Source organism: Rhipicephalus microplus, chromosome 4, assembly GCF_043290135.1.
Source record: "Rhipicephalus microplus isolate Deutch F79 chromosome 4, USDA_Rmic, whole genome shotgun sequence".
Classification (NCBI taxonomy): domain Eukaryota; kingdom Metazoa; phylum Arthropoda; class Arachnida; order Ixodida; family Ixodidae; genus Rhipicephalus; species Rhipicephalus microplus.
This window is the reverse complement of record NC_134703.1, coordinates 137,441,895-137,463,800: the sequence shown is the minus strand read 5'-3', so window position 1 is coordinate 137,463,800 and position 21,906 is coordinate 137,441,895. Positions and strand designations below refer to the sequence as shown.

The 21,906-nt window shown below is 46.5% G+C and overlaps 1 protein-coding gene and 1 long non-coding RNA gene across 2 annotated transcripts in view; both read right to left on the bottom strand.

The window, feature by feature from the left end:
* Positions 1-1,220, bottom strand: part of LOC142814624 (uncharacterized) — a 55,620-nt gene extending 54,400 nt beyond the window's left edge. Inside the window, exon 1 of the long non-coding RNA XR_012894994.1 lies at positions 903-1,220. This is a non-coding gene — a long non-coding RNA (uncharacterized LOC142814624). The remainder of the gene's footprint in view (positions 1-902) is intronic.
* A 9,419-nt stretch (positions 1,221-10,639) lies between these two features.
* LOC119172376 (uncharacterized) overlaps positions 10,640-21,906 on the bottom strand; it is a 57,764-nt gene continuing 46,497 nt past the window's right edge. The window contains exon 2 of the mRNA XM_037423442.2: positions 10,640-18,515. Within this exon, the coding sequence (XP_037279339.2) occupies positions 17,746-18,515 (770 nt within the window). The 3' untranslated portion in view covers positions 10,640-17,745. The remainder of the gene's footprint in view (positions 18,516-21,906) is intronic.

Below are 21,906 nucleotides of genomic sequence, written 5' to 3'. Positions count from 1 at the left end.
AAACATAACTCATCAACCGCATCATAAATAAACATGATTAGAGGTGAGTTGAAGGGTGACTAAGTTCACGCACAGTGACCTCAGCCGTAGTTTGGTGACTAACTTTACGCGCTGCTATTGGGCATGACATCACTCACAATTCAAGCATAGCGGCCGCATTTCGATGGGGGCGAGTATATATCGATGGCCCTTCAAAACACACAGAACATTAGAGTAGAGAATCATCAGTTATGCGCGGTTTCTGCGGGTGAACCGCAGAGTTCATTTCTTTGTGCGCATCAATTCGTGAGCAACAAAAGCAAAGCACTGGTGCTTTAAGAAATGCGCCTCCTAACCAACTGCGGAATAGCGTTCATCTATCTTTGAGAAGCTGACGCATGCGCAAACAGAGGAGGTGCAACATAAACCCGTTCGGCGAGCGCCTAAGGCAAGGTATATGTAACCTCGTACCGTAACTTCCAAAGCAGCCCAAGTATCTCGTATTTAGTGGCTCATTGCCCACCCTCACTGTGTACGTATGCAGGGGACAACTAACATCAAACATAATATAAAAAAGACGACATCGCTAGCGGGAGTGGTAGCGACGTCGTGCATTTGCCCTACATGGCACGAAACTGAATTTGTTTTTCGAATTTCTGACCTTTTACGTGCCATTATAAGTACGTGATTATACGGCACCGTATGCCTCTTAATGTCACGCGCGAGAGAAAGGGAAGACCAACAAAAAAGATTCCAAAAGCAGAGATAGATATGTGGGGCTTAACGTCCCAAAACATCGCAATTGAGTAAGCAAGACTGTTTTTTTAGCCAAAAATCGTACTTGCAATATAGACCGAAAATTGTGCAAACGAAATTGTGACAATTGTTCACGAGCGCAATAGCATAATACTTTGAAAGCTCACCTTGCCAAATCGTAGAAAACCACTGCAGCGAGACAGCAGCCTATGGAATGTCGCTTTGGCAGCCCTAGAGTACGGCGTCTCGTTGCTTAGCGTGTCGCATTCACGGTCACCAAAGGCGAGGGCGCGCCAGTCTTGCGCCAGCTGAGGCAGTCGGCAGTCACAGGAGCTGCTACCTACACATTCTGTGAGCTAGTTGAACTCTGAAGTGTCAAGCCAATGAACAGCACACCAGCAAATAAATGAATTACGGAAGGCACGCACGAAGCCACCACGCAAACGTGAGTGATGCCTCGTCGACCGGGCGGAGCATGCGCTCAACTAAACACAAGCCCTGTTAGCGGATTGCCTGGATACGCCCCCACTCATGGCACGCGACTCATCGCCCAGTCGTGCTTCAATCTTCAGTGGTTTCTGATGCCTGTGGCAATAAATTTTCGATTCTTTTTGTTTCAAGTTTTGTAACTGATACCATTTCATCACGCCTAAGGCTCCTATAGTTTTCTAGGCATGTAATAACGAATTTAAACACAAGCATTTAGGACAATGTAATGCGCGTATTTTTTAGAAAGTGTCATCTTTGTACATTATCGACCTAACCTTCTGCCGAACATTTAAAACAGCAAACCCAACGTTATTGAAACCGTCACATTTTCCATGACTATGTGCGGTTAACACGACCACGTTGATGTAGATGTAGTCGTACTAAAAGAAATGTATTGTTTCAAATATGTAGTCGTGTTCATATAAAAACGACAAGGCAACCGAGGCACATGCTCGGAAGCTGGCAACGTGGCATGAACATAGACTCACACACAATGTGGCACATATTGTAAAGGCAGCTGCCCGCAGCCAGGTCAACAGTGTGTCATAACATCTGTAGGTTGGCGTTCAACATTTTGGCCTCCTTCTTTCTATTGCACATCATTCTAGCTGTGCCTATATCCACAGTCACTGTGTGTGCCACTTTCCCACAGATGTGTGCTTCTCGTGGGCTGCAATCTCAGTGCTCTGTTGATTTGTTTTCAGTTGGTACATGAATATTTAATTTTACAGAGGAGGACATGCGATTAACTTGTTTTCTCTGGAAACACCTGAAACGAACAAAGCGGGTTTGCCAGTAAACTAGTTTTGTAAATTTTTAGAGCATCTTAATTGATTTCAACCACCCCTTCTTCGTAAGATCGAGTTAACGTCCAAAGCTAAGGCTATATGCCACTGTTTCAGTTTGATTTCGCATGGTGAGTGGGAACCTGGATCAATCTCGAAAGCAACTGCAGAATATACAACACACCTTCTTTGAAATCGTGGCACACTTTGTTTCGAACATAGTTACAAACGACTACCACAACCGCAATTTCCGGCCGACGCAACGTAACGTGCCAGGCGAAAAACGTCGTTGATGCGTCTCACCACAAAACGAAACTATACCTAAACACAACGCCAATCATCTACAACGCGTAGGAGGATAGAACCCTGGCACCGCGCGAATCTGTCCCAGCGCTGCCACTGCCCGCAAATAGCAAGCAAGGGTCGTCGCAGGGCGTCTGTGTTCAGGGAACACACCGGCCGCTAACGCTTCATTAGCCACGCACACTTTAGGTGAAAGCGGGGGGCGTGGCGGGCAGCTCATCTAGCCAAGCGCGCTAATGGTTTTTATCTGCCCATCAAGAGTTGTCGCGCGAACAACCTAAAGTCGCTTGGTGAACGGTGTCCTCACAGGGGGGCGCTTAGCACGTTCTCCCGTTATGACACCGCGTGTACGATTTCGCGCGAAAACCAATTTACCGCCAAATGTACAAGCGGCATCTGCTCGAAGGCGGGAAGGAGCGGTCACGTGCGTAGAACGAGTTTCGGTTTCGTCGCGTGTGTCCAGGGTTGAACCCTTCGTGTCCAGGTGGCGAAATTACCGTTTAGGCGAAGCGCTATTTTATGACCTGGGCTTGCTTGCAGTCACGCTAGCGCGTGAACGGGTTGCTCTTAAGGTGTGCTTTTAACATATATACATTTGTCTATGAGTCACAACTTTATTTTTTTTGACATTTCGTTGAAATAACATGCATAAACGTATATTGCCCCTTCGATTTTAGCTTATGGCACTTTCTCTTCACCCTTCAATATTACTGAACCTATACATCACTCTTTCTTTTTGTATTCAAAGAGGAGTATACGTAGCTTACCATTAACAGAATCGCTTAGTTACGCACTGGCATGCTTTTGTCTTTCAAGTGGCATCTTGGCGCTATCGACAATACCTAAAACGCTAATGGAGAAGTCTTGAACTCATGCGCACGCCTCTTTATATTAAAGAGCAGTCAAACGGGGACCTGTCGCTGGATGAATTCAAGAAGAAAATTAAAAACCATTTCCGGAAAAAAAGTTGAAGCGAATGGAATTCAAAACATCGACTAATTTTCTCAGGAAGAAAAAATTAAAGCGACATATGGCATTCCCGTCATGACACGCCGTTAAATATTGCACGTTTGTCATGCATGCGTGCATGTATACATCCCGGTTTATACCACGCCAGTGAGACGCATACACACAGTGTATGTATATCAAGTGTAAATCACCTTCGAGGCTAGACTTGTCGGCTTCGCCTGTCGTCATGGTGTTTCATGGAGCCACACTCCATCATAAAACGGTATGCGTCCCAAACATTATGTACTACATCGCACTTCCCGCCTCCTGTGCAATGAAAAATGAGCCTGCAAAATTTATTGCTAAAGTGGCCGACGACATCACTGGAGTGGGAACACTCCCTACAAGCCTGGTTTTAAGTTTGGCACCGCTATACTGACTAATCAAACAAATATGTCGCAAAACACTACATGATTCACCTCTTCGAGGGTATCCCGTTAGTGGAACTGAAACACCCATCCGCCCACGCTTCGCCTCTTCTATCTATCTATCTATCTATCTATCTATCTATCTATCTATCTATCTATCTATCTATCTATCTATCTATCTATCTATCTATCTATCTATCTATCTATCTATCTATCTATCTATCTATCTATCTATCTATCTATCTATCTATCTATCTATCTATCTATCTATCTATCTATCTATCTATCTATCTATCTATCTATCTATCTATCTATCTATCTATCTATCTATCTATCTATCTATCTATCTATCTATCTATCTATCTATCTATCTATCTATCTATCTATCTATCTATCTATCTATCTATCTATCTATCTATCTATCTACTTTGTGCTCATACTGATGAAACGGGCTCACTTAAGACGAAAGCACGAGAGAGGAACACGAAACACCAGCGCCGACTTTTATCTGAAATTTTATCGGCACGCGCAAAATAAATATATACCTACGCGTGGCTGCACATAGATAACGAATTATGATTGATTGATTTGTGGAGTTTAACGTCCCTTAGCCACCATACGATTATGAGAGACACCGTAATAGAGGTCACCGGAAATTTCGACGAACTGCGGTTCTTTAACGTGCACCCAAATCTATATAAGCCCACGGGCCTACAGTATTTTCGCCTCCATTTAAATTGCAGCCGCCGAAGCCGGGATTCCATCGCGCGACATGTGGGTCAGCAGCCGAGTAGCTCAGGTAATAGACCATCGCGGTGGCGCATAACAAACCAGTACATAAACATGTTCCTGTGCCCATTAGCTTAACTCGGCATGTACAAAGGTTCAAATGCTGGGCCTTGTCTGCAGCATAACAATATGCCTGCAGTTTATTGCCTGATTCGCATGGCACGGTCATGGTGCCCTCACGACAGTTTCAGTAACTTTATATGCATGAACATTGGTAAGGCAGGGCGTGAATGTTTGGCGATCATAAAGTTTCCCTTCCGTGCTCAGCCGCACAACCATCGGTGGACGCGGACGCGTAAGGTCGGTCTCCTCACCTGTTTTTTCACTGCTCTGCGATCGACCCACTACTGACTAAGCTAAGATGCCTTGTGTGTACGTCCAATGCGAAACCGAATTAGGAGCAGAAAGCTTTCGGGGAGCGGCCAGCCAGGAAAATGCACCTACATAGAAGAAACAGCATCTTCTCGTCGCTCGCTCTCTCTTTTGCTGGTTGCGTATTTTCGATCGGCTTGTTGCGTGTTCTCGCGAAGCAACAAGCCTCGCTTCACGATGCGCACTATTTTATTTAGGAGTATGCACTTTTTTGGGCGTCCAGTGGCTGTATCTGATCCAGCGGGAACGCTGCGGAGCTAGGTTGCATGAAATGTCTCCGTCGCTGGGCGTGGTTCAGCGGTAACAGCTACGTAGTTGTTGCTACTACGTATTTTTGGCTTTGCATGAAGTCCAAGGGCTGTGCCACGTGTTCAGTAGCGACGCCGTTACTGGCTGCTATGGCTACGCCACGCATAACTTTCTAACTTCGTTCAAAATACGGAGGTGGCATCACGTCATACATATACACGCGACATTTCGGCTCACCTCACGTGAGTGCCTGTTTGTCTAGGTCAGGGAGTTGGCTACTGCGCCTCTTCGGGCATGTAAACGTGCGAAACTACACCATTGCTGTTGTCAAGTCCCGGGGCTCTAAGTATTTTAGCCAATTTTTCCTCATCGTTTTTGTAACACTCGAGCTGAGGGCGATGAGAACAAGACGAGCTGGTGAAATGGTTCCCTCTGTTTCTGTTCACGCAACACGACTCACAGATCCCATTTTCCATGTACATGACGACTTATCACGACCACAGACTTTCCCGCCACGGCACTTTGGTGTGACTAACATGTTCAACTGAGGAAACGGTCAAAGTGCGGACAATGCTGCGTCATCAGGGGCCTAGTAGCCGGAAGGCTCAAATGTTCGCTGAAGTGCGAATTTCCAAGAGCTGCAAACAGTGTTACGATTCATGGTCACGATGTGATGGTATCAGCCGGTACTGCTCAATAATAACACTGTGGCAGTTCTAATTAAGAAAGAGACTGATGGATGCCTTCGGAAAAGTCATAATGCAACTGACTGAACCGACAGTGACGGCGTTCCTGCTGTCGCATCTAATATGCGACCGGATGTAGTGATCCTCTGCTACATATCAAACGAATTTCTCGCGCTCTTGAGCGAGTAGAGCAAAATACCAAGACACAGTTGGATGAACAAAGGACGAGCGAGCGCTGACTCTTCTATCGAACAAAGATATACGCTGGCGCTCGTTTCGTCTTTGGTCTTCGCTCGAGGCTTTGTGGCCTCCCGCGGTGGTCGAGGTACTCGGCTGCTGACCCGCAGGTCGTGGGATCGAATCCCGGCTGCGGCGGCTGCATTTTCGATGGAGGCGAAATACTGTAGGCTCGTGTGCTCTGATTCGAGTGCACGTTAAAGAACTCCAGGTGGTCGAAATTTCTGGAGCCCTTCACTACGGCGTCCCTCATAATCATATGGTGGTTTTGGGAAGTTAAACCCCAGATATAAATCAATCAATCGAGGCTTTGTATTTCGGACAAACTGCTCAGTAATTCATCCGGAAACGCCTCAAATTCAGTTCTCGAATTTCCCGGTCGCGAGTCACACGAGAACTGTTTCGTCATCCACTAGCATTTGGTCGTGAAATGCAGCGCTCATAGGTGGCGCGCTGTCGAGCTCGCGCAGCTAAACCAGTCGCGTCAAGCGACTGCCTCGCTTATGCGCGCTTGCGCACCTTCCCCTTTCGCAATACGGCGCCGAGGTCACGCGTGATTTAGAGCGACGCAGGCACGAGTATCTCATGCGCGGAAAATTTAGAAACGAAGACGCAAGCCGAGAAGAATCTCGCAAAATGGCGCCTCCTGTGGTTTCGAGCCGTGCTCGCAGGAGTGGGAACGGGCCGGTAACACATTCCGAGACTAAGGCGGTCTTTAGGACAAACATGTGTTCAGCCCCTTGCGGTGCTACACGTATTCTACGTTCACAGCCGCTGCATATGCTTTGAAAGGCAGAGCTGCGCTTGCCTTATAAAGTATGTTGCGAGTGATATGCGATCCGCGGCTGGCGTGTCTCTCCAAGGCCTGGCCTGGCGAGAACCGCTGAAGTACGGTGTTATATGCGGCGAGCACTTACTTACCCTTGGGTGTCGCCGCGGTTGCGCGAGGAGCTGGATGCAAATGACCCTCGCTCAAGTAGGTCTTGGCGCTGTGGTTCCGCCTGCCACGCTCGAGGCACGTTCGTAACCCGAAACGCGCCAGCATGTAGGTGACGCATTACACTACCGCCTGAGTCTGTGTGCGAGCCGGTAAATGTTAGTCTTTCCGGTGCTTCGCTTCGCAATCCCAGAAAACGGTCACGAAAGACAAATTTTCTCTTTGCGCGAAATTTTGGGGGGGTCAAAAATTTTCCCTCAGTTGGAGTCTCACTCGCCCGCATTCCACAGTCTATGTAACAATATATATGAAGTCAAAAACGGTGACGCTAAGCTAGGTGATTGTTGGCGCGATAAGGAACCCTAGGAAAAAGGGTTGTGCTGGTGTCACTGGCATCGTAGACGAGCGATAAACGTTGAGGTTATGGTTGTAGCCATAATGAAACCCACGCATTCCGCGTGACGTTATCTGTTTACGACAAAGCCACGCAAGTGCAAACAGTGAAAAAAAAAAGCTTTGATAAAAGACCCCATACAGACGTCATGATGGGCAGTGCGCGAGCCCCTCGTAATCACTTAAAACGAATATCTCATTTCAATGTTGATAATTACATCAAATCATAATATTCCCTTTCTTTGTTGCGCCACACCATACAAGTATCAGCAATGCATCAACTTTTGTTTTTCTTACACAATATACTTTCCGATGTTCTCTGGTCTCCGAATACCCTCTCTCTACTGAAATTGAGGGACTGCTAAGCTTTGGATCCCAGGTACGGGACCTACAGTGCGAACTGCTCTCTGTGTTCTTCTATGCAACGAACCCGATTGGCGCCCTGCATGCAGCTTAGCATATGAGCCAAGTAAGCCAACAACAAATTCTCTTAAGAAAAGCTCGTTGTCGCCAAGTGGCCTAAACGAAACGCGTCTAGCGACCCATTCCATGTTTATAAACACAAGTAGGCCGATGTCGACATTATGGGTAAAACTATAGCGACATCCGCGCGTAACTTCCGCCATAAGCGCTGAGGGCTGCGATGTGTGCCAAACAAAACGACGTTGTGAGACGCCATAAGCGTTGTGAAAGCCTTAAGCGCTGAGGACTGCATGCGATGTGGGCCAACAAACAAAACTAATTTGTGAGACGCCTCTCGCATCCAACTGCGTCGCAGTTCGTCGGCATACCGTTTTTTTTCTCGTTGCTTGACTGAGAACACCACATGCGCCATTGAAAACCCAGCAGAAACCGCGGTAGGCAGAGCGTCTTTTGCCTACCAATACAGTGCCACCGCATTTTCGTGACGTAAGTCAGGTGGAATTAGTCTATACGCTTGGCGGCGCTTTTCTATTGGCAAGTTACGTATAGACAACGATTAACGATCGCCTACGCGAAAGCACTCGTTGCAACGTATTAAATTATCCTGTTGACAAAGCGTGCCCGTAAGGATACCGCCTAACACCATCTGTTCTGTTATTCCCGCTCTGCAGTGCACCTTCGGAAGTGCTCACATAGCGAAATATTCATCGATCTGTGTTGGACACTCCTTTCGCTTAACACGTCCACTGCCTTGTGGATCATCGGTAAATGATAGCCTGCGCTCCTCCTCGTGGCCGCGATTGCACGAGCCAACGCCTCCTTTATTCATTTCATTGACTGAACAAACACGCGCTTATCAACGGGAGCCGTTGGTCCGCCTTAGTTCCTGGAGTGGTCGTGATGCGGCGCTATATGAGGGGTCGCGCTGATTATGTCACAAGTGCTGCCGAGCGTTTTCCGCCGGAGATGCGATAGACGTGTGTCCCTTTCTAATATCATACGTCTATCGAATTTGTCCCTTCATGCTCCTTCTTTGTGACTGGAAGCAATGACGGCGCCATCTCAGAGGGCTGGTTATGCAGCGGCGCCACCGTGACGCGTCCCCATTGGATGCCCGCATAGTGCGACGAATGGTGACACGCCATCCGAAAACACCGTATCACTTACTGAGCCAGCGTGACCGCCAACATTGTGATAACCAGAAATGCAAGACACCACCCCATGTATCCGTACATAGATGAACAGAAAAAAACTACTTTATATCATTCCCGGCGTGAGGCACTGCATGAAGGTCTCTCTTTCCCATGACCGCAAAGCACAGGCGAAGGCTAGGTGATGGGCGAGAGCAGGAAAGGGTAGAGGAGTCAGCGGTTAACAACAGGATCGGGCGCATCTAGCTGGCATTGATGAAGTAGAGGAGGCGCTCCACGAGCATGCATGCGCTTACCTATACAGTAACTTCAGTACACGTGGAGCAGATGTCCGATTCGTGTAGCAAGATGTTATAAATAGCCGCAATGCACTTGCGCTGTTCGGTGCACGTTAAACAACCCCAGGTGGTCGAAATTTCCGGGGTTCTCCACTACTTTGTCTCTCATAGTTTTATGATGGGGGTTTTGGGACCTCAAACCCTACATATCAATTACCCTGTGCATGCTGTTCGATGACGTGACCACATAGGTGAAAGAGTGGCTTGTCGGTCTGTATACCTGTTGCGTTGCGCATCAGTATTTTTCTGTGGTTTAAGGGCAATGCACTTTAAGGACCTGGGTGTATCGTCGGCCGGCGAAATGCACGCGAAACAGCGTACAAAATTAGAAAAAGAGGAAGGAAGCGCGAAATCGAAAAAAATGAAATCGAAAGAAAATTATCAGTAAGATGAAATAACAACAGAAAAACTGCAAGAAAGATAGAAAGCGAAAACTGAAGAGAAACGAAGCTACGCAGTTCTTTTAGGATTGGCAGTGCACTGTAAGGCGAGGCTGCCTTGATTCTTAAACTACGCTTAACTCATACGCATTCTTCCTGCTGCTCCCAAAAATTCATTGGAAATAATGCATCATGACTATTAAGGAGCACAAGAACCACAGCATAGAGAAAACAAACCTGTGATTGTGTTTTCTGGCGCCGGCCACTTGGTACTTCTGAGTTACCTTACGCGAGAAAATAAAGCTGAATAATCACGCCGTACCTTTCAAATAAACGTGGCAAACTCCAGCCGCTAGGGTTCTTCGCTGCACGCGCCCCTAGCTGGGTGGAGTCACTCTTTGAAGGTGTCAGTGTCGCCTTCCGATCAGCGTCCACCATTCGGCTCCCCCCGCCTGGTCGCGGGTGGTTGAGGCAGTCACGTGCGTGGCGTTTTCTTCGTCAAATACCCGGTCGTTGCGAGCCACAGTGCACAAACCACACGCGAAATGGCTATAGGATGTTCAGATTTCCAAAAGATCCGAAAAGGCGACTCTTGTGGCTGATAAATATCAAGCACGACCCACGCACCGTCCGTGTTTGCGCAGTGAGGCTATGCTATGCTTTATCCTCATACTTCCTGCTTCATCTCCTCTTCCCTCTCACTTCCCTTTCTCACAACCTTACTATACCACACTATACAAGGCTATGATGCGCATCGCTTTGCCAGCGTGATGTCACACACGCTATGCTATACTGTACCTTCTGCCTTCCTCCTTTTTCTTCTCGCTATCACATTCCTTTTCCGGCCCCTCTTTACTATCGGTACATTCTTATGCCGGGCGTGAAAATGCGTGGCACCTTACGACGACGTGAGATGACTGCGTACGACCTCGAGCTCTTAGAGTGCTCCACACTTAAAAAAATAGGAAGCCCTCGAAGTTAGACACAAAAGCCAGGTTTCTGGACTCACAGCTTTTTATTTGGCAACGACATCCATGTACAAAATATTCTTTTACAAACTCCTCCGTACAATTTTGTGCGCTATAGTCGAAACATTCTTTATCCAAAATCTGCAAAATCTAGCCACACTCGTTCGCCAGCAGGAAAAACAAAAGGTGTGCGCTTGACAACGTGTGGCTCGTAACAAAAAGAGACTCTAGCGGACGAGTCCGGTTTCTTGGCACAAACCGGGCCCGCCGTAAGTATACTGCGCTAAGCACAGACCAACTAGGCATCTTCCACTATCACAACACATCATATCACGCTTCTGGTGCCCCCTACATTGGAGTGAAACTAAGGTTCCCAAGACTCTAAGACACATTTGCAGCCGTTCAACACTACTTCGTCAATGTGCGTGTTGTTAGTGAATAAGTAATCCCCTAATTTATTGTTCTTCTCCGGTGCTTTACCAAAAACCAGCAAAATTGGTTGTCGTTCTTTGATTACGTTTTGTATCCAATAAGAACGTCAAGACGAACGTTACTTTTAAACGAAAAATCAAAGGAACGCACGGTGGGATTACTATGACCGGTGAGATCCAATCAGTTAAACGACGAGAAACCTGGTGAACAAAAAGAGACACCAACAAGCAGCGAGAGTTTCCTAAAAGCACGAGTACAAGGGTAACACTAAAGCAGTCAAGAAATGCCAATAGTGTTATCTAGAATAGAAGGAAAGCCATGTGTATTTTCAGCACCCAAATCGTTGCGTCTCAACAGAGTTTCGTAGTAGCGAACAAACTCGCAAAGGTTCTTCAACGGATCCCCTCAGCAATGCCAGCACGCTGTCGCATCCATCAAAGGGAGATAAAATAAGAAAGGCTACTCTTGGTCAGTTTCTCCGAGGCATCAGCCTCAGAAAGAACTTCGTGCATAAACGGAACTTCGCTTTACCGGGAAGGTCACTTTCTGCATCCGCGGCGCACAGTTCTTATCACAGCATTCGCATCAGTGCATATAACTGCGGAAAGGTGATCTCCCCCGCACTGCACTGAGATACACGGCGAAACCTCCGTTTTTCCCCAAATGTGTTTAGGTACGAATTGCAGTTCATGGTCATTTTGGCAAAGAACGAACTGCATCGACTAGTTATGCTCCAGAAAAGCAGCATGATGCAGTAGGACTAGTCGTTCATGGTGGCCGCAGGGGCATATCCATGTTCAGCTTAATTCTGGAGATCTCATGCAGCAAGAAATTGGGTCGTAGTGGTATTTTGTACTGTTGCACTTCAAGGAGACAAGCAGCCAATAGGTTACCAGGACATCACACTACACTTTAGTAGTCTCTTGGTTGTTTGTTCCTAGCCAACTCAGGCATTACGTAAGCACCCATCTGGCCGGGTGTGAAGTGGCTCAAATAAAGAGCCTCTACAGATGAAGGAGATTTATTCAGGGTGAAGTTTATATAAACTAAAGGTAAACATAGACGGGATTGACAAAGAAAGAAGTGTTGGAACACACATTCGACAAAAGAAGGAGGTTTCGCCGCATCCTACCAGTACTTCAAGCAACACGGTATACTTGGAACTCCGCGCAAATCACCAAACTTTGTTGTTAAAGCACTGCGAAATAACAAGCTGTCGTACACTCAACTTCGTCAACATCAACATGCACACATATGAAAAACATCGACACCAGCCTTGACTGGAGAGTCCCGTGATTTTTCACTTCAAAGTACGCAGGCACCAAGTACAGCTTCTCGAAGCAAATCGTGGTTAGCAACGTGGCTCACTGTTGCACGTTCTGCGCAAACAAATGAGTGACGGCGACGCCCAGACTAGACCGAACAGCTGAACAACTCGACGAATCAAGAAAATGCTTATAACTTTAGGCACACTCTGTAAACCCCAGCAAATATAGTACTAGTCACTCGTAACACGTACGATATTCCGTACCTTATGCACAGCTTATCACAATCGGTTACTGCTTGTGTACATGGTGCGATGCGAACTGAGAACCAGTATAGGAAACGCCAACGTTTAAAAACAGTTGCGCAGTGTTACTATTATGTACGTGACGCACCTCAGGGGACTCTCCAAGTCACTTTTCCGCTGCAATAACCATCGTACGGAATACCACTCGAGGCGGGCAATATTCTCTGAAACTTTGGCGTATACAAACATATCTGACGACACACATACTGGACAAGCAATCGCCAACATGACTGACTTGACGCTCGGCACAAAACTTGCGGAGCGCCTCATATCACACATTCTAGCAACTTCGTCATCACAGCCATTGGTATAATGCACATCTCGTTTTACAGGCACTGAACCGGGCACGTAGAGAGGAAACAGAAAAAAATCTCAAAAGCCCTGGACTTTCTTCCAAACGGACGCGTACATTCAGTAGCAGCCAACGAGGCCAGGTTTACTATGGCATTGCACTCATAGTTTTTCTTCAAAAAGGCGGGAAAAAATTTAAATTACACAGCCTCCCTACGTGCCGGAAACGGAATCTCAGCTGAACCAACGGGGATCCGACAGTCAACCACAACGTCACGTGATAATCTTCTCGCCTGACTTTCTTACTAAAAAATAAAACATATTCGCACGTACAATCAACTATCGAACGCCTCGATTTCCTTCTTAATCTCTCCAACCACTAAACAAAATGGGGCAGTTGGCTTCGGGCAATATCTTACCGGTACACGGCACATAGACTTTATAAACATTCAGACACTAACAACCAGAAAAGTGGTGTGGGAAAAAGGGCAGATATATGGTGTTGCTGTTTTTTTTTGTATCTTCGACGCGGAGAAATATAGTGACGAGTCGCATAGGGTCGACCTCCAAGCTAATAGAAAATAATATACGAAAATAATAACGATGTGACGACGCTCTGGCTTTCTAAAAAGCAGCTGATCGACCGAGAGGCTAGGGCACATGACACCATTGAATAACGAGAACACCGACAACGACCGGGGACGAATCGGTACCCTAAGAAAAAAAAAACAACGCTTACGAGATTGGGACAGACGGTGGAAACGATTTTCCTGCCCCGCCGCTCCGAGAAGTCACAGGCATCGAGTAATCAAAAGGGCCAGATGCGACACGCACAAATCAGGTTGTGGATCTTCCACCACGATGAACGTCTCCTCGTGGCCCTCTTTGCAAACTGGTTTCTCCGACGGCAGCCAAAGACAAGGATATGTCCGCGGCTGCAATTTAAACAGGTGCCCGACGCTTGGCTACGTTATATTAGGTTGTATATGTATTTAGTTTAACATATAAAGCGGCATTCAGTGTCTTGCACCAGATATTGTAAAAAAAAAAAAAGCTTTATGAGTGCGTTTGTGTATGTCAGCTACGAGATTGAAAAAGACGCGTGATTCGGCATGGTCGTTCAACGCGCAAGGCGGAAAGGTTGAAATGCGTATGCGAATGGTGTACACTTGTGCATACGACAGAAACAAAAGTGCTACATGCGCTAGCGACATCCAGTGGCTAGATTAATTTAAATGATTATGCCGGTTTTTTTGGGTAACGCCGTCTGGATTAATTTGACAATGCACGGCTCATCGCACAATGCATAGCATATGAAAGTATTTCATAACAATGATACTCTGCCACTTGTGCCATGAGTTAATGAACTTAATGGGAGCAATGTCCTAAAATTCTGCATGTGCATGACAAAACCAGCACGTAACGAAGAAAGCAGCGCCGCTCGAAAATCAAACGTCTTCCACACAGAATCTCTCACAAATCCGTGAACATTTCGCCCACCACACAGTCATAATGTAGTGAGAACGAGGAGATTTTTCTTGAATGTGCCGAGTAACAAAAAGCTTGATAGAACGACGCACTTGATTCTCCTGTCAGGTGCAACAGCGAAATTAACTTTCTAGGCACACACAACGAGACATCAAGGCTAGATCTTTTATATAACCACCTCTTCACTAAGACACGGTTGGGAAATACTACAAATGTTCCAAGATAACACTTGTCTGAGACTGCAAGTATCAGACACTCGCAGTTCAGTGAGTGTCTGAAACCAAAATAGCACTTGCCCAATATGTATTCGCTTCCTTGCAGGCTGTGCGATCGAAGGTGAGATTTTAAAAGAAAAACAATATTTGATGCAAACCGTGCACGTGCAGTGATGGTGACATTTCGAAACATCTGCAGTGCGCATCCAGGCGACCAAGAACTCAACGAGACCAGAGACACGCACTTCACTTCTCGAGTCTAAACAATAAGGAGGAGTCATGTACGAGCAACGATAGTTCTTGAAAAATGTAATTAGAGCACTCTCTTGAGTAAGCCTCAAGTAATTACGCCCTCTCACAGAGAGCCTCGATAGGCAACATACAGATAAAACGCCCTCATACGCTCGTCAGGGCCAGGGTGTGTGATACAGGTCGCGTGTTAAGAACCAGCAGCTACTGTCACAGCATCAACAACAACAGAATGAGTCAAGGTGTTTTTTGCGTACATAACTTGCTTATCACATGCGACTTGTTGGTGATAAATGAACGTGACAAATTAAATGGCATGCTGTTTTGTTGCTTCTCGCAACGTGTATCGCAATCTCAGCGTAGGAGGAGGAGGAGGAAAGACAGGGAGGTTAGCCAGTTCTTAGACCAACTGGCTACCCTGTGCTGGGGAAAGGGGTGAGGGAAATAAAAGATGATAAAAAGAAATAATAATCTCGGCGTAACTTCGTTCGTCACTCGGGAGGATGTGACGAGCGCTGACATCTGAAAATTCCTCCAAATGCCCCCGATAACCTCTTAATCTTTAGTCACAGAAAATTCTGCAAGTGGACTTCTAATCCGGGAGAGTCAATAGCTATGCGAAGCACGGTTTTTGATATTGAGCTCGGCGCACCAGCAGTCAGCAAAAGCATGGTTTACCTATACGCCACCTTACTCTGAAAATTTCGTAACGGGCACACAACACCATATCGCGCTTAGCTGTACAACGTACGCGTGTCTATTTAAAAGAAATAAAACTTGCACAACACGAGACAACAACGCACAGCCATGCACTGACAAAGTCCAGAAAGTGACAACTTCTTATCGGGCGCATACGCACGTATTATATTTACCGAAGGTAAATCACGCGATAACTAACAGGGTTCGATATTTACAATTCTTGAGAGAGTTAAAGAAACCGATAGAAAGTACTACAGTTCCCATGACCAGCATCCCAGTGTCCGGTGTAGCGAACGCTTGTATTACGTCATTTTTTCAGGGGGTATTGGCTTCGCAACTTAAGATAAAGCGCAGGCGTCTGGAATGAACACAAACCTAATTTCAAATGCCTTTTTTAATGTCTTGGGGATACCTTACAGGGTGAGCAGTCGTCGTTAAGTTGCCAAAACGTAAGCTTGTCGCTGAGGTTAATACTGCAATGCTAAACGCTCAGCGATTGTTTAACGTAAGATAACAACAAAAATATGTCCTTTTTCGTCTTTGCAGGGCGAACTCGAGACAGTCGCCGACGGCGTAATACATAAGCATTATTCGGTTTCCAAAGGATTATCAAAAGTGTCCGCGGCCGTTCCAATCTTATAGAAAAAAAAAGAACACGTTCACCATACGAATGTAGTCTATTCCTCCAACATGCAGAAAACCGTACGATTACTACAGCTATAAATAAGTAGAGAACGTTCATATACACACGTTAAAGCTTGGTGTCCTCTTCAAGGCATCCATTTTCTTTATGAAATGCATTCATTCTTAGCCACTCACATTCATATACGATTGTATTATCCTGGTCTAATGAAAAGACGGCGCTGTCTGAATCTGATTAAAAAATAACGGTTTCTAGCAGTATGGAAAAGGCTGAATGGCAAAACATTTCAGGAAGTGGTTAACTTACCTAGAGTTTACCGTCAAGAATGTTTGAAGGTTACTGCCGTGCTGAAAAGAAGCATCTAGAGATGGCAGCCACCAACCCTATATTCCATTTTCCGGTCACAAGTGTATTCACGGGCACATTATCTTGCTCTCTTGCTGTATTGAAGTGACTGCAAAGCGTTTTTCGCTACACGCCAGCAGATAAAGAACCAGCAGCGACGTCAAATTTTTTTTTTGTTCTAAAAAGCCGTCTTTTGACAGCGTTACCGTTTCTCACTTCCTTCTACACTCCAAGCTATATTTGGTTACACGTGCCATCATTACGAGTTGCATCGGTTTAAAGAAAGCAGGCGCAAGCCGAGTTTCAGAAGAAGCGTGCCTCAATCAATTAGGACCTAACATTTGAATCGTATCGTGAGCGACAGGATACAAACACACACACACGCTTGTACTAATAGACGAATGATGCGAGCTTGGATGAACATAATTTGTCGATAATGAAAACTTCATAAGAAACGAGCGTCACTGTGCGTTTGCAGCGTAGTTCAGGTCGCGCCTACGAACATCCGAACAATGAATGCATCGTGCGACCAAAAAAAAAAAAAAAAGAAAAATCAACGACGCGAGTTTCAGCTTTAAAATTCGCGAGAAAATTCACCGTGATGTTTCCTTCCCTCCATAGTAGAGAAGAAGCGGTGCACATCCGCAATACAGGCAACTGGATTGTCGCCGAAAAAGCATGAGCAGATATCAACACCTTTGTTGAGAATACGGAGAATCGCTTCATTTCACGCTCATTGCCATTATCACATAACGGCCAGAGACGAGAATGAACTCATATTATTATTAATAATAATAATAACACCACATGCTCGCGCTGCGAATACACATAAATATTTACAATGTAAATGGTGGCAACAAAAGCCACACTTTGCACCACTAACTAGACACTTAGACAAAAAATCTCGAATAACAGTGCACTGTTAGGTAGGATAAAAATAAAATAGAGTTTCGACACCGAGGACCAGAAAACGAAAACGTGAGCAAATACAAGAGCACAACGCGGTCACGAGCCAGAAAGATAAAGACCGTTCAAACTCGCATTCTACTTGAAAAAAAAAAAAATTCAAGCCACCGCAGTTCATCGCGTGACGCGTGCATGCTTCAAATTCAAGAAATATACATGGAGGTCCCAAGCGGCTGACAAACGCACAAACACACGCAGCACCAGAACGAGCACGTCCGACGAGCCCCGACACACACTCAGTCCCACCAGAGGAGCGACGGAGCGTAGGACGACAGCGGCATGCTCGAATGGTGGGCGTGGTGGTCGAAGTGCAGGGACATGCCGGCAGCGGCGGCGGCAGCGGCAGCGGCCGCAGCCGCGGCGCTGCGGTCGTACGCGTACATCGACGGCGAGTAGGAGTTGACGCTCGAGGACGCTTGCGCAACGCTGGTTGTCGCCGCGACGGCAGGGGTGGTCGCCGTGACGACCGCGTCTACCCCGGTGGCAGCGGGAACGGAGCCGGACAGCGACGCCACTGCGTCGTATCTGGGAGGGCTCGTGGCCGCGGCTGCAGCGGCAGCGGCCGCCGACATCGTCGTGGTCGGTATGGGCCTGGGCAGTCTTGCAGCGGCTGCGGCAAGATGAAGTGGCGCGGTCGTGGGAGCCGGCACTGATGGTGCCCCGGCAAATGTCGTCGAAGGCGGTGGCGGTACTGTACCAGCGGCGGCTGCTGCAGCCGCCGCGAGATAAGGCGACACGCCGGGCGGCGTCCTGGTCCAGGGCTCGTACGGCCGGTGTGGACTCGGCGGCAGCGGGAACGGCAGCGGCATGAACAGCGGCGGCGAGGCGTCGCCGGCACCGAACAACGGTGAAGCGCCAGCGGCCGTTGCGCCGTACAGCGAGTGTGGCAGCGGGAAGGACGACGACGAGGAAGATGAGGATGAAGGGGACGGCGAGTACGGGGACGGTGGCAGTGACGGCGAAGGTAGCGTGGTCAGGCTCACGTCGGCGGGCGTCACGCAGTCAGCTGCACGAGAAACAATAAAGAGCAACATTTAGGTTGACCCCTGATTTAGGCATATAGCTCTGCAAGACCAACAGATCTCAGCATATATAATATCACATCGCCCTCAATACATGCCGCTGAATCGCAGGTTAAACAGAATATACACTTTTGACTTGCAATTCAATGGTACCTGGGTCATTCGGGGACAACTCGGGACAATCTCCGCTAGAGAGGTTGTAGAGCTTCGTTCAACAAGATACACGAAGGTATATAGGTGAGAATGACACAATAGACGACATTTTAGTGGAAAAACTCTACTATTCCATATCTTGTCAGGCCATTGATTACGCCACAGTGAACTCTAGTCGCCAGAGCGCATGTAAGGCAAGTGTGACGACACGCCGCAGCCTCGCCACTTGAGTGCCACGTGACTTGACAGAAGTTCAAATAACGGTTGCTTAACCAACTCTTGGTCGCTCAGTCCCGCAAGAAATAGCTCACCGTCTGGGCTAACTACGCGTGTGCTTCAGCGCAAGCAACAAGCATGAGCCCTTCACCCAGAAGATACAGCTCGACAGTAGGCTGCGAATCCGAAGCACAGGCAAAGTTGCCTGCTCAAACACGGAAGCAAATGGAGGCCAGATGAGCCTACTGTACAGAAACTTAGCGCGGAAGCGTGCCAACGAGATACTGCATCTGCCCCGCCGCGGTGGTCTAGTGGCTAAGGTACTCGGCTGCTGACCCGCAGGTCGCGGGTTCAAATCTCGGCTGCGTCGGCTGCATTTCCGATGGAGGTGGAAATGTTGTAGGCCCGTGTACTCAGATTTGGGTGCACGTTAAAGAACCCCAGGTGGTCAAAATTTCCGGAGCCCTCAACTACGGTGTCTCTCATAATCATATGGTGGTTTTGGGACGTTAAACCCCAGATATCAAATCAAATCAGATACTGCATCTGATGACATTGCCATGTACTGAATTTATTTATTCATTTATTTGCAGTACCTTCCAGGCATAAATATATTGCAAACGGGGTCGAGGACGTCTCCACGACAGAACAGTGTTCATCAGCATCAAAGACGAAACGTAGACAACAGTATACTTACAATAAAACATAACTTTAACGAATGACTGTTTGAATATTCATTGAATGAGCAAGACAAACATAGCTTTTGCTAGCAATAACTAGGTTTGAAAGCTCAAGTTCAGCCATGTTTTTGCTCGAAACCCGTCGTAATCGCCAATTATACCTGCTAGACTCAGACACCTGTCTCGGTATTACTGATTCAGATTTCGTTGAGCGAACACCGACAGGAGTTTAAAATATGAATTAAATGCAAGTGTACAACAAAGGGGTGGATACGAAAAGTTTTCGTTCGTTTGAGTGGTACGACATGGCTTTGTTATCTTCGCGAATCACGGCCCAGAGGTGAAAATCTGCTGAAGTTATCTGTCTGTTTAGCAAAAGTGTTTAACGATTTAGAGTACTTGGTATGCTACCATGGGAAAGCGCGAAGCCGTCCCGTGGGCCTAACATATCATGAGGCCATGACGACAAAAATGACGCCGTGGACTAGTTCACCAACAGGACGAACGAGTAGTCACAGAAAGCGACATTCTTTTACGATAAGTTGAAGTAAAAAATAATTTAGATGGTCGTGTGAGTGATATTCTAGTAGCCACAACACAGAAACTGTTCTTGGAACTTGGTCAAGGCAAGTGTTTCAGTTTTTCGAGAAAAGTTGTGACTCCTTTCCAGCCTTGTAGACTTGTTTTCGCGGCGTTTCCTTAATACCGTATGCCTCATTAGGTGCAAAAAAAAAAAACAGAACAATGTGCTAAAGCATAACTTCATTGATCGACACTCATTTGTTCTTTTTTTTTTCGCAGGTTCCGTGCCGCGCTTTTCATGAAGTTTTCGACCATCGATGTTTGCACGTCGGCTTATGGAACGTACAGGGTAAGCTTCAGCTGGTGCTGCCCATGATTATTATGCGCACTGCCCAGAACACCCGTTTTAGTATAATTAAAACAAGAAGAACGGTTAGCGCCGCAGTAGTTTCATTCAATGCGGACACCTAACCATTCAGTAAGAAAATATCCTGCGGTTAGTGATTACCAAGGAGACCTTGCTAAAGATAAAAAGGGACAAATAAAAGATTTCAACAGTATGGTTAGCTAAAGCTAGATATATGTCCCAACGAATGACGCAATGCGCCTTTGGGTACAAGAAAAGGGCCCAGGCCAACGAAAATCGTCATGCGAAAGCTAATACAGTTGCTACGTTCTTGAAGGACAAAGTCGCCTGCAATGATTTCAAACGAGAAAGCATGTGTAAAAGAGTTCGTATAGGTTCTGAGGACGGAACGACTTTTTCCATTGCAGTAAGCACAATCGAGAGTAGTTTCATTAGTTTAAGTAAATAAATAAGTAAATGCACAAAGGGATATAAGAAGTAGTCTTAAAACCAATTTATTTATAACTTACAATCTATTATCAAATTTTGATAAATTCGAGAAAAAACGCTTTGGGGAACAGCTTACAAATTACGGATGAATAGACGGTTACTTGGGTAGTTGGATGCATAGATGAATCTACCTGACGTCACTCTACGCAGCTTATCTGTACCAAATCAGTTGTCCAAGTTGACAAATACAAAAGGAGAAGAATAGAATGAACAAAAACAGCGAGAAAAACAACCACACAAACATCTTGCTTGTCTGAAACGACTTTATTTCTGACAGTTTTCAAAACTCCATTTTCGATCTTATAGCTGAGCTCCAAATGTACAATTATAAGGAAAACGAGCGAAGAGTTCGGTCGGTTCACTAGACAGGTATAGCTGCGATCTTCAGGCGACCAACGGTAACCTTCAATCAAATTGTGTTTCAAACGCGTTTGAGGAAGCGAAAAAATCCTACCCTCTGGTTATGCCAATCATCCTTTTTACACAAACTTTTGACACGTCAGACGTATATGAGATGCCTGAACGTTCATAGTCTGTTTCCAGTCGATGGCATCTCGCCTATTTGCATTCTGTCTCTCGTGGTGTACGTGATTCCCCATCACGGACGAGGTCTTCTTCAAATGAGAAGAACGCTTAAGCTGAACACTTTTGCATGATAAAACTGGTCATCGCGAAATTATCTTCCTTCTTCTTTGCATTTGTACATTGCATTCATCTATAGAACTTCCTTTGTAGATCATATTAGACACAGCGTCAAGGGAAATGCAATGATGCAGCGGAAGAAAGGGTCTCCGCGACATATCTAGGGCACCTTGCTGTCGGCAAGCCTTTCAAGCATTTCGTGCGACAGCGCTTGCAGCAAGGCCCACTTGCCACAGGAGGGCGTACTATGAAAAGACGTGAGATGACGAGTAGTGGCGGACCAAGACAGCACTGTTCGTGCCTTGA